This window comes from Mastomys coucha, unplaced genomic scaffold (genome assembly GCF_008632895.1).
Source record: "Mastomys coucha isolate ucsf_1 unplaced genomic scaffold, UCSF_Mcou_1 pScaffold16, whole genome shotgun sequence".
In the NCBI taxonomy this organism is placed as follows: Eukaryota; Metazoa; Chordata; class Mammalia; order Rodentia; family Muridae; genus Mastomys; species Mastomys coucha.
This window is the reverse complement of record NW_022196898.1, coordinates 82,853,869-82,870,779: the sequence shown is the minus strand read 5'-3', so window position 1 is coordinate 82,870,779 and position 16,911 is coordinate 82,853,869. Positions and strand designations below refer to the sequence as shown.

The following is a 16,911-nucleotide window of genomic DNA, read 5'->3' as shown; positions in this document are numbered from 1 at the left end:
AAAAAAAAAAAAAAAAAAAAAAGCTTCTTAAGGCTACAGGATACAGAGGTGTGCTTTAATTCCAACTGCTTTCCTGTAGTGACCAGAATAAAAGAATAAAAGATTGTGAAATATGGCTAAAAGTACACTATACCTGTATGTGAATTTCACACTGAAATTAGCACAGATAGGAAGGTCGACTTCTCAGTATATCATTTGTTAAGTACATATTGCTTGCAGTGTAATTTTATGTTTAATTTCATGTATTGGCAAAATTCAGAGGACTTTTCACTTGAGAACCTTTCATTCTGAAGTGTGAGGTGAGTGGGGTCATAGGTCTGTAGGAAAGAAAGGGCCAGTACCCCGATGTTAAACCGTTCCCATGCAGAGGCCATAATATTTTATATATAAGTGAATTTATTTTTAATGTTTTTCTATTGGTTTTTGGAAAGTAACCCTTAATTTAATGGTACATTCTTTCATGTAGTTTTGTTCCAGGCCAAAATTTTAAAAAGAAGAAAGGCTGCACAGTTGAGATGAGCCAGATCAATGCATTTGAGCAGGTCTATTGTGAAATGTTATTTGAGAAGTAATTATTTTTATAAAAGATTATTTATCCTTTGTCTTCTTGGATATAATTTTAAGGTTTTCAGTATTGAAAGACATTTGCTTTGTTTTTAGCAAGTTTTCTATCACCCCACCCCCCTAAATAAACAGCTTTAAGCTTACATATGAAAGTGTACTGAAGAGGAGCCTATTTTGTCAATAAAGATGAGTGTTTAAAACTGAAAAAAAAAGTTAAAAAAAAAAATCTGCTAGGATACTCTGAGACCACAAAGGAAATGGAACGAAGGAACAGGAGCACCATGGTAGATGTCCCACACAGTGACAGGACTGAGAACATGGCGCCTGAAGATCACACAAGCCACCAGGGAACTGAGGGCACATGGCTGTTGATCACATTGCAGTAACAGAATTAGGGAGGCTGTCTGGGCTAATGAGGAACACAAATGACGAGAGACAGGAGAAACACAGAACTCTGTGAGGAGCAGCAAGCTAAGTCTCAGAGCACCTGGACCTGGGCAGGCCACTGTCCCAGAGGCCATCTTTCTATTGGAGTCTGAGAGTCTAGGAACCAAACCATCTCTATAGACCTTCTCTGTGTTTCTAGGATCTACCATATTTCTCTTATCACAATAACCAGTAAGGAATGGTCTCCATTGCCTCATGTCTGTACTGTCTTCCTTGGACTTTGACTCTAGATGTCCTGTATACAGTGGTAGATGTAGCTCCTAAAATACTGTCCTCGACTGTCGGCCGCCTTACCCGTCCAGTTAGAAGTAAGGAGGCAAACACCGAGCCCTTCTCCATGCAGTTTAATCAGGAACCTTCATATTTACTTCTTCTTCTTTTTTTTTTTTTTTTTTTTTTTTTTTTGGTTTTTCGAGACAGGGTTTCTCCGTGTAGCCCTGGCTGTCCTGGAACTCACTCTGTAGACCAGGCTGGCCTCGAACTCAGAAATTCGCCTGCCTCTGCCTCCCAAGTGCTGAGATTAAAGGCGTGCGCCACCACCGCCCGGCTTCTTCTTACTAGCTAGCTTCTTTTATATTCTTCTATATCTTCTTCTTATGACTTACTTATTACTACTTACATCTTATTAGTTACATCTTATTAGTTACATACTTATTCCTAATTCTACATCTTACATCTGTCCTTACATCTTACTTCTATATCTACATCTTCTCTCCTATCCCATTACCAGCCCCAATTCTACATACTTACTTCTAAATCTCTCCTAATCCATCACCAGCCCTAATTCTACATACTTACTCCTATCTCCACAAACTTACTCACTCTCTTTCCAGTCTCTGTCCAGCCCCCAGCCCTTGTGGGTTAAATACTTTCCCTGGTCCCAATCAGCATCAGCTACGTTGCAAAGCATAATAGGCTACGAGAAATCATGCTTGCATCATAAACTAGAGGCACACAGCTTTTCCAACTAAGGCTTGTTTATCTCAATGCTCTCTGCTCTGGCCGGAGACCAGGTGTTCAATATATATATAGGGTGGCAGCTACGGCTCCCCACACTCGATATGTCATTCTTGGGGACATGCAGTAAGTCTCCTGTAAGCAAGTCCCTCAGACTCCTATTCCGGAGGCTCCTCAGTGTGGATGACCCCAGTCTACCTTACTTCTCAAGAATTTCTTACACTGACTTCTCACTCCAGCCAAAATGTTTGCCTTTATTATCAAAACCACCCACCCATGTTATCCCTTTATTATCAAAAGTCTCTACCCATGTTATTCTTTGAGAAGTCCCTGTATCTTCCCAGAATATCATGTTCTTCGATCATAGTCTTTAGCCTTTACAGAGGCTTATCACACCAGGAATCTGTTCTCACATGACTCCACATGATGGTATGATGCATACCGTCATAGTCCATCCCACTAAATCCCTCTTTGCCCTGAAATTGAGGGTCCTGGACAGCAAAGATGTGTCTTACGTTTCTCTCTATTCCAGCACCTTCCTCAGTGTATGTACGTAAGCAATGTAAGCTGGTTATTACTGTTGTCTTAGGTGAACAAGAACAGCTGTTCAGAATGTTAGTTGGGTGTGGTGGTACACACCTCTAATCCTAGCATTCACAGGCAGAGGCAGTTTTGAGTCTTGTTCAAAGCCAAGCTAGTCTACATAGTGAGTTCCAGGCAGCTAGGGCTATATGGTGAGACCTTATCTTAAAATAAAGAAGTAAAAGTGTTTGGGTTTGTTTGGGTTTTTTTTTTTGTTTTGTTTTGTTTTTAATGTGTATCTTTGGGTTATCTAAGTCTTGAGGAGGAATCAGAGCTCTCACCAACTTGTTAGCACTGGGAACTTAGGAGATGTTGCATAGTGGAGTTGGGTGTGTGCCACACTGTGGTCTCTGAGGCGTGTTCTTGGTCTTCTAGTCCATTGGAATAAATATGCTTCCTCCTTGGGCGCCTGTTATTTCCCTTTAATGCATTTAAAAATATCCTGAGAATCAATAGTCTCTCTGTGGCTGCTGGTGGAACCCAATCAGTCTTTCCCTCTGGTTTCCCTTCCTGTAAATACAGACAAAGAGGAAGTACAGAGGAAACGCCAGAAGCTCATGCCCAACTTCTCGGACAGTTTCGGTGGCGGCAGTGGAGCGGGAGCCGGTGGTGGAGGCATGTTCGGTAGTGGCGGTGGCGGAGGGAGTACCGGAAGTCCTGGCCCAGGTACGAGAAATATCTCTTCTGTCTAAAGCCTTTCATGTTGAGGAGGGGACAGTTTTCCTTCCGAGGTTTCCAAAATGTCTGCCTATTGAGTGTTGGTGACATTACTAATTACTAGATTGCAAATTAATTGGATAATTTCCTACAAATGTAAAAAAATTTTTTTTCAAAGAAACGTATGTTCGTCTTTAAGGCACAGCCACTCCCCCCACCCATCCAGTTTCACTTTCTGTGGTTTCAGTTACTCGCGGTCAGCTTGAGTCTAAAAATATTACCTTTGTGTTAACAGAGAGAGACCACACACACAAAACTGTTCTCACAGTCTGCTGTTGTGACTGCCCTGGTACTGTGTGTGATTGTTCTTCATCTCCTTCTGTCTTTTTACATTGTCAACTTTACCTGGGTTTGTATGCATCTGCTGTTTTAGGGGTACACTGGGGGTCCTGGACATTCTCTTTCAGGATAATATGTGGCTCATCCCCAAAACTGTAAGAAAAAAGTCAACTGAAGTGTTTCTGGAAGAAAACCTTTCTCAAATCATTTCTGAATATTTCCCTCCCCCCTTTTTTTGGAGGAGCAGTTGGTCAGTTACTCTGTGAGAATATTAAAACAACTCTCATAGCCTAGATGAGTATCATGTGCCTACACAGCATCCTGCAGGCTGTAGACACTGTAATGTAAACAAACAGAAAGTCCTTTTCTGAAGACTTCCCAGCGATGCCCTTTGATGGTGTGTGAGTCACTACTCCTGACTGCCATGCACATAGCACGTAAATCTTTATTAGTCTCTCGTGGGGATAGCTCTGATCCCCATGCACAGATTTCCAACCATCTCTTTGTATTAGGTTTTTACCATCATTGCATCAAGCTTGTGGATGCCAAGTGATGCTGCTTTTGCTCAAATGTTACTTCAGGCATCTCCATAGAAATACGGTTCTTACAGAAGCATAATTACGTGTGCTGTTTAATGACCCACACCGATAGCATAACTGACTTGAATGTTGTTTCCTGTTTTCTGTGTAAAATACTTTGCTGAGCATGGCCTTCCTTGATTCCAGATAACTTGTAAATGCTTTAAACTGTTTGTCAGAGAGGGTAGTGTTGAGTGTCGGCTGCTCCTCTAAATTTATCATTCAGTTTTTCCACTGAAAATGAATATGGTGGCCATTTTTTCCACTAAAGCATCAGTATATTACTGTATTGGGTTTTTCTCACCAGGGCTCATCTTTAACTATTCTGCTGTAGGTCTGAGTCTTGGCATGATTACTTACCATTAGCTAAGCCCTTGACCTGGAAGAGAACGACCTGCTCAGTATTAAGTCCTCCAAGCTGCCGGTCTGGGCACTGCCTGTGTCGCCACAGTAGAATTCAGCTGTCTGTTTCCCACAGTGTATCCTGCTAACTCTTGGGCAGATCCTGTATAGGCCAGCACCTCCCCACACCAAGGCCTGTTTCCCCTAAGTAGGTCCCCACACTGTTAAAAATCTTCCTAATGTCCCCTTTGTCTCACTGCTGGTTTAGGATATGGCTTCCCTCATTACGGATTTCCTGCTTACGGTGGGATTACATTCCATCCTGGAGCCACTAAATCCAACGCAGGGATCACCCATGGTAAGTCAGATCTGAATACCAATAACACTGCACAGGCAACAGCAGCATCTCTAAAAGCTTTAGAAAATAACTTTCCAGTAAATTAATATTTTAGTGTTATTCTAGGACAGCATAAAGAACGCTCCTGCCACTTACGTATTTGCTCATCACACTGTATGGAAACGGAACAGAGGCTCTAGACAAAAGATATAGACTTGACTATGCAAACAGAAGTACCACCTTCGCATCTGTCCCTTCACCCCAAGTTCCACCTTCTGAAATCAGTTTTCGCTTTGTAGGGTTGTCCTTTTCCACTCTCAGGCATCCTCTGAGTAGCTATGGTTACAGGCTGCTTGTGGTTTATATAAAGGTGCATTCTTTTGTACCATGGAAATTATTCTATAAAGTATTTTCATATACAATACCTATTCATGCGAGATGCATGCGTCACTGTAATCTTTTTTAAAAATCTTAACTCACATTGTAATTTACCCTATAATCGGGTAACCATTCATCCCATAAAATATGATTATTATTTCCATCACCCACAAGTTCGTGGCCCCTGTGCAAGGCCAGTGCTAGGCTTGGCCTTGAGAGAGATATCACCGTGTAACCCTTACCTTGCGGGACACTATGGGTGGGACTCAACACATCTGGCTACAGAATGAGATGTGAGTTTTGGGAAGACAAGCTTTTAAATTGTTTCTGAATATTTAAAATATTTCTGAAACATTCCAGGTTTTGTGGCACATACCTTTAGTCCCAGCACTTGACAGGCAGAGACAGGCAGATCTTTTGTGAGTTCAAGGCCAATCAAAGCTACACAGCAAGACCCTGTCTCAAAAAGTAAATAGAGAAAGAAATACAAAATATGCCCAGAACATAATATTTGTTATAAACATTTATAGTTTTCCATTTAAGGCAAACATCCCTTCTTCCTGTTTTCCTTTTTTCTGCCCTATGTTGAGACAGTGAGTTATAATTTGACTAATAGGCTTTACTAAGAAAAAGATGATGTTTCTGCATTTTTTTTCTAGGCATCATAAACACCACATTTAAAAGTGACCCTAAAGGCTGTGCCAGAAGCGATGACAGGGAGATTCTGAATCTCCCTGAGAAGGAAACAGAAGAGGAGGGGCCCAGCCCGCCTGTGGCCTGCACCAAGACCGAAACAATTGCCCTGGCATCCACCATGGACGACACCAAGGAACAGGATGTGGGGTTTCAGGGTAGGTGAGCATGCCCACGAGGGTTTCCAGGGACAGCTGGGGAGGGTTCGGTTCTAGGTACAGGAAGCTATCTCCAGAAGGCAGGTTTCCTTCCTGTTCATCTAAAGCTGATGTGTCAGCATCTCTTAAGTGCTCTGCGTGGTTCCGTGCACCCTGCAGCAGAGGCAGCTTGTCGGTCCATTCATCTCCGCTCCAATTATGAAGTGCAGAAACTTGCGTGTACATTGTCCAGTTATGTGCAGTCAGTACTGGGTATGAGGAGGAGAGGCAACTCACTTTGTCCCTGACCCAGGTAACAAAGAAGTCTCCCTGTCCTTCCGGCACATCCCAGCAGCCACACTGAAGATGTTTGCCTGAGAATGGGACTTCTCCTTTGTTCTCTTGCCCTCCTTGAAGAAGTAGAATTCAAAGGAGAGGTTTCCTCTGAGCAGGGCTCATTGGCATATGAGTCTTGATTCTAGGTCAGCCGCCATCTGTAAAGAGATAGTAACTATTTAGACATGGTGGCCGTACCTGGTTACTATCACATATTTCCCTTTTTTCTGGTTTTTCAGTACCTCTTTTGAGATGCACAGTATACGTCTACAGAGCCATATCAAAACAGCTTAGACTTGCCCAATCAGGCTGAGGTCAGGTTGCCATCCCTTGACCGTAAAATAATCAGATTTCCAAAAACCCTGGGGTTTACGTGGCTGTCTGACACCCGAGGGTCTGGTCCTTCACTTTGATTCAGACTGGATTCCAGAAGAGAATTTGTTAAATGATTGGTTATTTAAAATTATGGCAAAATCCAGTCCTGAGATTGGTTGCTCCCCTTAAATCATAGGCACTGGTTGTTCTTCTCAAAATAGCAGATATTTCTAGATTGGTACCCCCGGTCCACAGATGCTTTAAAATTAATCTCTTAACTATATTATCTGTCAGTGAGACAATGCCCAATTGTGCTTTTTCTAGTCAACACAATCCAGAAGCACCAAAAGGAGCATTTTCAACTAAAATGGTGTGCCATGCTGCACACATAGGGCGAGCGAATGAGACTCAGATGTGGTTGTGGACATTGCCTTGCAGATAACCTCTTCCTTGAGAAAGCTCTGCAGCTCGCCAAGCGGCACGCCAACGCCCTTTTCGACTATGCGGTGACGGGAGACGTGAAGATGTTGCTGGCTGTGCAGCGCCATCTCACCGCGGTGCAGGATGAGAATGGAGACAGGTGAGTTGAATGGGCACTGCTGCAGAGCAAGCAAGCGCTATTTCCGGATAGAGAAAGGCAAGGATACTGCCGATGCAAATCGCCTAGATAGGGAACATTCTGGGGACTGTAGTAAAAAACGGTCCGGCCCTCATCTGACAAGACCTCAAGTAGGCTGCCTCCCTAGGCAAGAAGACTCAGATGTGCATAATCATGGTAATTTTAAACCCCTGCTTTATGTATTAAAATAATAATTGAGAACATTATTGACAGTCCGGAAAAGTCCCTGAAGTATTATTGTCATACTGTATCCAAGGAAGAGCCTGGTAAAAACATTAGTAAAATTACTAAGAGGAAATGCCATTCTTTCCTAGCTACTGGCTGCTTCTCTGTGGCCTCTATTAAGGGTCACGAGTATGTGAGTGGATCAGGCTCTGCCTCAGCTCCAGGCCAGACACCGAGCCTGCTGTCTATTCCTGAGGTTCTGTTTGCAAAGCCACCTGGCTCCTTCCTAAATGGTTCTCTTAGTCCTTCCATTGAGACTTCTGAAATGATCTAAAAGCCTATAAAAATAGCCAAAGACAGCAGTCTTGAGATTCAAGTGCTTTATCTAAAGTGACCCTCAGCTAGCATTAACCCTGAAAAGAAGTCCTTTTCTGTGGAAGCTTTTGGGAGTACTGTTGTGGTAAGTCTCAGTTTAAAAACAAAATGCTTTAGGAGAATGCCAACCTCAGGGGTTTCGTACAGAGACCTTTGTCCCCGTCACTTGCAGTGTAACTAAGGATGTGGTATAACCGCTGGCCTTGTCCTACAGTACAAGAGGAACCCAGACAACCTTCTGTGTAAAAAGCCCTGAATAGCAGAAGGCGCTTTAGCGGGAAATCATCTGATTAGCATTCAATAGCAAATAACCACAGAGCAGAGCAGATAACCAGGGCAGGACACCAGCACTTCAAGTGCCATCTTTAAAGACTGGCTAAATTCCTGAGTAATGAGGACAAGCAGCTTAGGAAGTGGGACGCTGGTATCTGAAGGAAGGGCTGTGGAAAGGGATGCTAGGAGCATGCAATCCGACAAGGTGTGCAGAAGAACGCAGGGATATGTGTGTAAGGACCTGGATGTTCATGGAGCAGCTGAGACAGTGGCCTTCATTGCCCAAGTAGGTTCAATACACAGAGCCTCATCCAAGACTTAAACAAGCAGGCTCCCTGAGAGGGTAGGAGTATGCGACCTGGGAGACACAGAAGGCCCGCTCAGGAGTATAGATAAGGGAGTATTCTGGTTTCTCTTCTTTATTCAGCTTGCCATATTGTCTTATAATCTGGACCCTGTCACCATTAGTCATCATAGAAAATACAATAAAGAAAAATATAGAACCCTGTGGTATTGGGGAAATTTCCCCAAGGGTATGAGAATCTGAAGGGGAGGGGATGTACTTGTTGAAGTGCTGAGCTTCACGTGGAAATGTTGAAGTAGCTTTTGAAGCCCTTTTACTCAGTGTGTGAATGTCCCCATCACTTCTCACAAGTCAGTGTTCCATCAGGAGCAACACTGAAGCCTGAGGTGTGGCTGCAGTGCTTCTCATCAAAGTGTGCATGCTTTAATTGCAGCTAATACTGGCATAGGATCATCTAAAGAGCAAACTGTGATCTTCCCGGAGAAGTTTTCCTAGATGAAATATTTAAGGGGTAAATAACAAGATCTTATTTAAAAAATAGAAGTCAGCTCTCATTGTTACGGAGGAAGAGAGCTCAGCTGAGTTTGCCCAGGCTCGTCCTAAGACCACAGTCTGTATGTCAGGGAGAGACCAGGGAGAGCTGCCTGAGTGAGAGGCACAGAGACAGAGCTGGCTTGGAGCTTAAGGCCATTTGAACTCTGACCGGGCAGGTGCCTTTGCACTTCGTGTGTCTGGTCAGACATTAACACGCCCAGAGGCAGGTGGGTACAGCAGTGGGAGAAGAAGTCCTCCGGAGAGATCATGTCACGTTAGGTCAGTACGTTCGGTACATGGTAAGGCCAAAGAAAGCTACGCCTAGCAGCTAGCTTCAGTCTTCAGTTCCAGTCATTTCTCGACATGTTTTGTTACTGTCACTTGTTAAGCCCCAGTTAATTATCGCCACTGTGTGTCATTCCAGTGTCTTACACTTAGCCATCATCCACCTTCATGCTCAGCTCGTGAGGGATCTGCTGGAAGTCACATCTGGTTTGCTCTCTGACGACATCATCAACATGAGAAATGATCTGTATCAGGTAAGCTGCCGCCTCTAGGCCGTCAGGAAGAGAAAGGGCTGACTGTGTGATAGCTGCGCGTCCTGGGGCTGACTGTGTGATAACTGCACGTCCTGGGGCTGACTGTGTGATAAGTGCGCGTCCTGGGGCTGACTGTGTGATAACTGCCCGTCCTGGGGCTGACTCTGTGATAAGTGCGCGTCCTGGGGCTGACTGTGTGATAACTGCGCGTCCTGGGGCTGACTCTGTGATAAGTGCGCGTCCTGGGGCTGACTCTGTAATAAGTGCGCGTCCTGCTCCCAGGAACGGGAACAAGGAAACTGCTTCTTTCCAGAAGTGGGATCTGAAAAGTAGCCTTAGTTGGAATGTTATTTTATAAAGAGATGGGTGGGATCATGGGTTTGATGACAGTCACCCTCCATAGAAATTCACCATTTTCTTTAAGTTTTCTAGGCAAACTCTAAGATCTTGAAGTCAGAGTTGATACAGTTTTGAGGGCAAAGCTAGGAGGGGAAAAAGTCATAGCTGTCAGGAGAGACAAGTTTAAAAAAAAAAAAACTCAAGTTTCACAAACCAGAACTTTATAAGAATTTCTTATAAAGGTGCGGAAGGGTGCTTGCACAACAACTGTATCAAGTGTGTGTCGAGGAGTGTCTCTGAGGTCAGCTCCTGGAGAGGTGAAAGGCTGTAAGAGCAGGAAGAGGGACCTCAGCATCCCATCTAGCTCAGGTTGGAGAAGGTAGGGAGCGTGGAAAACTCCAGAAGAAACCAGCTGGAGCCGGCACAGTCAGCTGAGGATAGGTGCAGGTGTGAGGCTAAAGCAAACCAGAAACTCCACTGACAGAAGCAGCCCAGGAGCCTCTGCCAAGCCGGTGGCCTGCTCTGAGGCTGCCCTCCTCCCTCACCTCCAGTTCTCTCCAGCCCTTCTGTGCCCCTCCCCTCCGCTCCCCCTCCAGTCTCTCTCCCAGCTCTTGGTCTTATCCTCTTGTTGGCTTTTACCTTTCCCTGCACTCACTTGTCCAGAGTGTCCCTCTGATCCCCACAGCCAGGCCAGTGCTGAGACCTCTGCTTCCAGGTCATGTTGCTTTTCATTGCAAAACTGTGGCCAGTAGCCATGAATAATGTGTTACTTAGGAGAGACGAGAACTAGTGGAGTTCTTACCTGGTTTTTGTTTGTTTGTTTGTTTGTTTATGGTTTTTTTAGTTTGTTTTGGTGCTTGAGACTGTACCCAGAGCTGAGCGCATGTCCTTCCGGCAAACTACAACCACGTTACTGTTTTCTTAAAACAAGTCATTCAAGTTGTTATCACTTCTTACCCACGCTTCTCTCTGCCTAGCTCTCTGTCTCTCTCTCTTTTCCTCTCTGTGTCTCTCTGTGTCTCTCTTTCCCTTTCTCTGTGTCTCTCTTTCCCTTTCTCTGTGTCTCTCTTTCCCTCTCTCTGTCTCTCTGTTGCTCTCTTTCCCTCTCTCTGTCTCTGTCTCTGTCTCTCTCTGCCTGTCTCTCTCTCTCTCTCTCTCTCTCTCTCTCTCTCTCTCTCTCTCTCTCTCTCTCTCTCTCTCTCTCTCTCTCTCTCTCTAGTGTAGCCCAGGCTGGCATTGAACTATCAGTGTCCTGGCATGTGATCTCATTTTTAATTAAAAAAAAGTCATTATTTTAAAAGAAATGAAAAAGAAACGGGGAGATGGATGATGCAGTATTTGTTGTACAAGTGTGAGGACCAGTGTTCGGATCCCCAGACCATCACCAGATTTAGTAGCACTCCTCTGTCATGGCAGGTGACAAGCATCTTGCATATGCAGCAAGGAACAAAAGACCCTGCCTCAAAACATTGTGGAAGGCAAGGAACAATACCCACATTGTCCTCTGACCTCATGCATGTCCCTGCACCCACACACTCAAATAAGGAAAGAAAGAAGGAAGGAAGGAAAGGGAAGAAGGAAATTAGCTGCACACACTAAAACAAAGGAACTAAAAAATTATTTTCCTTTTATTTTAAAGGAAATCATTAAATTACTTCTTATTTTTTAATTCAACATTTTAAAGTTACTTTGAAAAATATGAATTGGAGGCTGGAAATGGATCACATGCTTAAAGCTTTGGGTTCGATCCCCACACCAAAGAAAAGGCTGATGCGTTCGTTCGTACATTCGTTGACCTGCAGCCCTCAGAGTTTGCAGCTGAGTGTCTCCTCACAGAAGAGCACAGCTGCTTTCTACACAGCCCTTCACTTCCCTGTCTGCAGGGATTCATATCCAGGGGAGCTTGGGGCTTTCACTGAGTCCTATGATAACTAGGACAAATGTGGACTTCAAGGTCTGTCTTCCACGGGCTTCCGTGCCACCTAGGGACACTATTGGTATTTGGAAAGTCATTGGGCCCCAAAAGTTTAACTTTCCAAATTTTTAGGGAGATGGCTTTTTTTGGCGGGGGGAGGGTGGCAGGGTTTCTCTGTGTAGCCTTGGCTGTCCTGGAACTCACTCTGTAGACCAGACTGGCCTCAAACTCAGAAATCTGCCTGCCTCTGCCTCCCAAGTGCTAGGATTAAAGGCATGCACCACTACTGCCCGACCAGATGTTACTTTTTAAAAACTTTTTATTGATTCTTTGTGAGTTTCACATCATTCACCCCAGTCCCACTCATCTCCCCATCCCCTCATATCTACCCTCTGCCCTTGCAACCTCCCCACAAAATCAAAACCACACAAATAACAGGAAAAACAAACAAACAAAAAGCATAGAAAACGTCTCAACGTGTAAGTTGTAGCGTATCACTGTGTGTTCCACAGTGGATCGCTCTGTTCACACATCTTCACTTGCAAATGTTCGTTGCAATGAGTCAACCTGAGCTACATTAGAGAGAGACTGGGAGAGAGAGACAGAGACACAGAAGTATGGATAAGAAGTGATAACAACTTGAATAACTTGTTTTGTTTTGTTTTGTTTTTTGAGACAGGATTTCTCTGTGTAGCCCTGGCTGTCCTGGAACTCACTCTGTAGACCAGGCTGGCCTCGAACTCAGAAATCTGCTCAAATTTTTGCCACATGTTTATAATTATTGTAAATTCATTATAAGCATAATTTTGAAATAACATAAAAGCATATGCTTTGGGGAACTCAGAATTACCTTGCATAGAATCTGACAGGTCCCTATTCCCAAACGAAACTGTTGCATTTATAGGAAAAGTACTTTTCCAGGTGTTGGCTACAGACTGGTGCACTGGAAAGACATGTATTCTTTAGTGCAATCCATACAGTTTTATACATACATTTCCTATCCCACATCCACCTTTCCCTTTAAGTTTCAATTTAAAATACTTTCTCAATTCATAATTTTTGAAAACTTAAACTGAGGGGACCTGCATATTTCCTGAGATTGAACCAGAAGTTTACCTCCTACTTTCCTCCAGCAGTTACATCCTACTTAACACAATATTACAATTAGGAAATTGCAACAGATCCTAATCAGATCTCACTAACTGTATGTGCCTATATACATGGATAGCTCTGTAAGATTTTTTTTTTCCCTAAGCCAAACATGTGTTTTAGTTCCTGTTATTCAGGAGGCTGAGGCAGAAAGAGTTCTTGAGTATAGATGTTCCACTGCAGCCTGGGCAGAAAGCAAGACTGTAAGCAGAGTGAAGGAACGAATGAGTAGTCAATCCATGTGCTTGTGAATGTATACATAGCACGTGCTGTGTCCCTGTCTCGGATCTTCACAGTGTTTATCCATCAGTTCCATAGACAGCTGGTTTGTTCTCATTGCTCCCAAAGAGAATGCTATCATGCCCCCTAACTAGCTATTCACTGTCCATCAGGATATGCACTGCAGTGAGCACCTGTACCGTGTCCATCTGTGGCACAAGTGGGTTACTAGGGCAGTTTGAGCCCTGAGCTCCACAGACGGATTCCAGGGATTACTTGAGCCACACATTTTATAGTTGTTTAAGATATAACCCTAGGGGTTAAAATCTAAATGTCTGAAACATCACCACAGCGACTCGGGTGTTGGTGGCCCACCAGCTGCTGCTTCTCCAGCAGGAACTAGACCCTGAAAGGGAGATCAGGCAAGCCCTCAGTACCCAGCCTGGGCTTCAGTATAAAGCTCAGTGTAAGTATAAAGTATAAGGCTGGCATAGTCTGAAGCCGGGGGCTACAGACGCTCCTAACCAGTGACTCCTGCCTCTTCTCTGTGTAGACACCTTTGCACTTGGCAGTGATCACCAAGCAGGAAGATGTGGTGGAGGACTTGCTGAGGGTTGGGGCTGACCTGAGCCTCCTGGACCGCTGGGGCAACTCTGTCCTGCACCTCGCTGCCAAAGAAGGCCACGATAAAATCCTCAGCATCCTACTGAAGAACAGAAAAGCAGCACTCCTCATTGACCACCCCAATGGGGAAGGTAAGGGCAGCCGCCTTGCTGGCTAACCTTCCCCTCTCGGCTGCAGCATAAGAGCTTGGCATTTGATAAACGCGCCTGACTCGACTTTCACCATAAATACTTTCCCGGGCCAGCTGGAGTTCATCATAGCTTGTGATTATTTCTGCTGTTTACCACAGCAAACTCCCTTAAAGATGATTTGGGAAAGTTAGCAAGTGGAAAAGCAGGCCTGAGCAAACATTCGTCTTCTAGAAAGCATCCTGTATGTGGAAAATATTTACTTTAAGCTCGGTGTCACACTCCCTTGAACGTGATAGGAGCTTGTGGCTTCTGAGAGCAGAACAGTGGACCGTTTGAGCCATGTGGACCGTTTGAAGCACGCCCTGCACAGAAACCGGAAGTGCTGCAACCTGGTGGTGTCCCTCCCTCCTTCAGCCCAGTCCTGTCTGTCAGTCTCACCCACATCTCTGCCTTTGCTTGGCCTTAGGTCTAAATGCCATCCACATAGCTGTGATGAGCAATAGCCTGCCGTGTCTGCTGCTGCTGGTGGCTGCTGGGGCGGAAGTCAATGCGCAGGAGCAGAAGTCTGGGCGCACAGCACTGCACCTGGCTGTGGAGTGCGACAACATCTCATTGGCTGGCTGCCTGCTTCTGGAGGTAAAGGGCCTACTTGTGATCTTGACTTAAATACCCCAGGAAATTTTAGGAAAGTCTTTTCAAAGAATGAAGCTAGGTGTCAGTATTCAGCTCTGTTCTTCCTGTATCCCCAGCAGAGCTAACTGGGGACTTCAGTGACACAGCCAGCCCAGTATAGCAGTTGGGTGAATGATATAACCTGAGATGCAATGGGGATACAGAGGTAGACAGTGAATTAGAGAGCCCTTTGCTAACTCTTTCTTTGTGGGCGGATTTAGGGTGATGCCCACGTGGACAGTACTACCTATGATGGGACCACACCTCTGCATATAGCGGCTGGAAGAGGGTCCACCAGACTGGCAGCTCTTCTCAAAGCGGCAGGTAAGATGCTGTGGTCGCTAACGGACCCCAGCAAAGCAAACTCCGCCTGCAAGTACACTGCTGCCTTAAGAAGCTGCAGTTCTGTGCTGGGAGAGGGCGTATGGGAGAACTGCATGGCGGGCCGGCCGCACTTCAGCTGCAGGGAGGCTCTGTTCGCCCGGGGTTTACCTGGATGCTCATGTTAGTTCCCCCTCTCCGATTAGACTATCGTCTGTGTTGCACTTGAGTTGCTCAGGTCAACTCAGTGACTATAGAATCTTGAGCTATGTCAGTTTCTGGTCATATTCCAAGTCTCCCAGAAGGAAAATATGGAAAGACTTCCCTTTGCAAAAGGAGTCTCTGAGAAGCTGAAGTCATAGGAAAAGCAAGTGAGCCATGAATTCGTTTTATTGTGCGTGGAGCACTAAAACTTGCTGGCATTCCCTGCCTTTCCTAGATTCCAGGCACCGTGCTGGCATCCCACATTTAATCCTCAGTAACTCTCTGAGATTAGAACTGTTGTTATTAATCCCATCTTAGCGCCAAGAAGGCAGACTAGAAAGGTGATCAAGCCCCACTCGCAGTGTCCCAGAGAGCCGTGAGTCACACCACCGCAGCCGAGTGCAGCCTTTCATCCTCCACACAGAGGTTCTTTCTGCTTTGCCTGGGGTTCTAGTCCTGAGGAGCATAGGGAAGCATTCCAGCTCACCTCCTGTCACCAGCACCTTATGTATTTAGTGTTGATGAGATTGCCCTTTCAGGCCTGTCGAGACATATCTGATTTACTCCAGAGGTGTTAAGGGAAGATTTGTGAATGACATATTCTTTATAGATTCAGGCAAAGAGGCCCTGGTTATAATGTGTGTGAGTCGTCTTGGAAGTCACTGATTATACTGAAAAAAAAAAAGGTTGTCTCTTAGTCAGACATAGTGATGTACACCTGAAACCTCAACACTCGGAAAGCTGAGGCAGGAGAATTGCCACAAGCTTAGGCTACCTTGGTCTGCATAGTTCCAGACCAAACAAAGATACATAGTGAGATGCCGTCTCAACAGTAAATAGATAAACAGACATATAAACGCTTTTGCTTGAATTTACCATGGAAAGGTGGCAAATAATAGCTTGTGTGATACAAAGAAAACCAGACAAAAAGCCTAGCCCTGTGGGGTGGTGGTGGCGCACGCCTTTAATCCCAGCACTTGAGAGACAGAGGCAGGCGGATTTCTGAGTTCAAGGCCAGCCCGGTCTACAGAGTGAGTTCCAGGACAGCCAGGGCTACACAGAGAAACCCTGTCTCGAAAAACAAACAAACAAACAAACAAAAGCCTAGCCCTTACTTGCAGAGCCTAGGTTACTTCAAGTACATGTATAGCTCTCAGGTCTTCAAACCCATTTTGGCGTTATGTTCCTGACCATGTTCTGCTTACGTTATAAAAGAGCAAGTGAGGCCATAGAGAGTGGCAAGACTGCACAGTATTGGCCCAGTCAGAGGTTCTGCCAGCAGGACTGAAACAAATTCGTCATTCACAAAGGCTGTGCTGAGCCTGCCCCTCAGATTAAACTGAACACCCCTAGAATAGCCAGGAAGACCTTGAGAGGTAACTTGTACTAACATTTGGATTCCTTTTTCTGTTCTCTTGCTGGGAGCTGAAGAACAGGGAAGATCCCCAAAATTTGTTAGCACATTTTTTTCCCCATAACAACATAACCTGCCTAGCACAGCGTCCTTGTGATGTTTATTTCTCTGTCACTTAAGAACTAGGGCCCCAACAGTATGCCACTGGAGGATAGAAATGACCTAGCAGACCTGCACCACACAAGCAAGAAAGTGTGAGAAGTGTGTATCGGTGGATGTAAATGGAAGATTCAGGACTTTACCCCTGTGGGTGCATAAATTGCCACCTACTAGACCTTAGGTTAAAATGCATCCTTTAGTTTAAAAAAAAAAAAAATCTGCAGAGCTACAAGTCGGAAGGGTACTTGAAGTCTTTCATGTATTCACTTTACATCCCAATACCATCCTCCCCTCCTCCCAGTCCCCCCTCACATAGCTCTTCTCCCCTCCCCTCCTCCCAGTCCCCCCTCACT

General features: G+C 45.0%; 1 protein-coding gene across 3 annotated transcripts in view; it reads left to right on the top strand.

Moving 5' to 3' along the window:
- The window catches only part of Nfkb1 (nuclear factor kappa B subunit 1), a 119,865-nt gene that overhangs the window by 95,421 nt on the left and 7,533 nt on the right, over positions 1-16,911 (top strand). For all 3 annotated transcript variants that reach the window (XM_031375615.1, XM_031375613.1, XM_031375614.1), the window contains 8 exons: positions 3,073-3,216; positions 4,735-4,824; positions 5,841-6,032; positions 7,101-7,242; positions 9,357-9,471; positions 13,647-13,848; positions 14,315-14,484; positions 14,742-14,844. In XM_031375615.1, the coding sequence (XP_031231475.1) occupies positions 3,073-3,216; positions 4,735-4,824; positions 5,841-6,032; positions 7,101-7,242; positions 9,357-9,471; positions 13,647-13,848; positions 14,315-14,484; positions 14,742-14,844 (1,158 nt within the window). The remainder of the gene's footprint in view (positions 1-3,072; positions 3,217-4,734; positions 4,825-5,840; positions 6,033-7,100; positions 7,243-9,356; positions 9,472-13,646; positions 13,849-14,314; positions 14,485-14,741; positions 14,845-16,911) is intronic.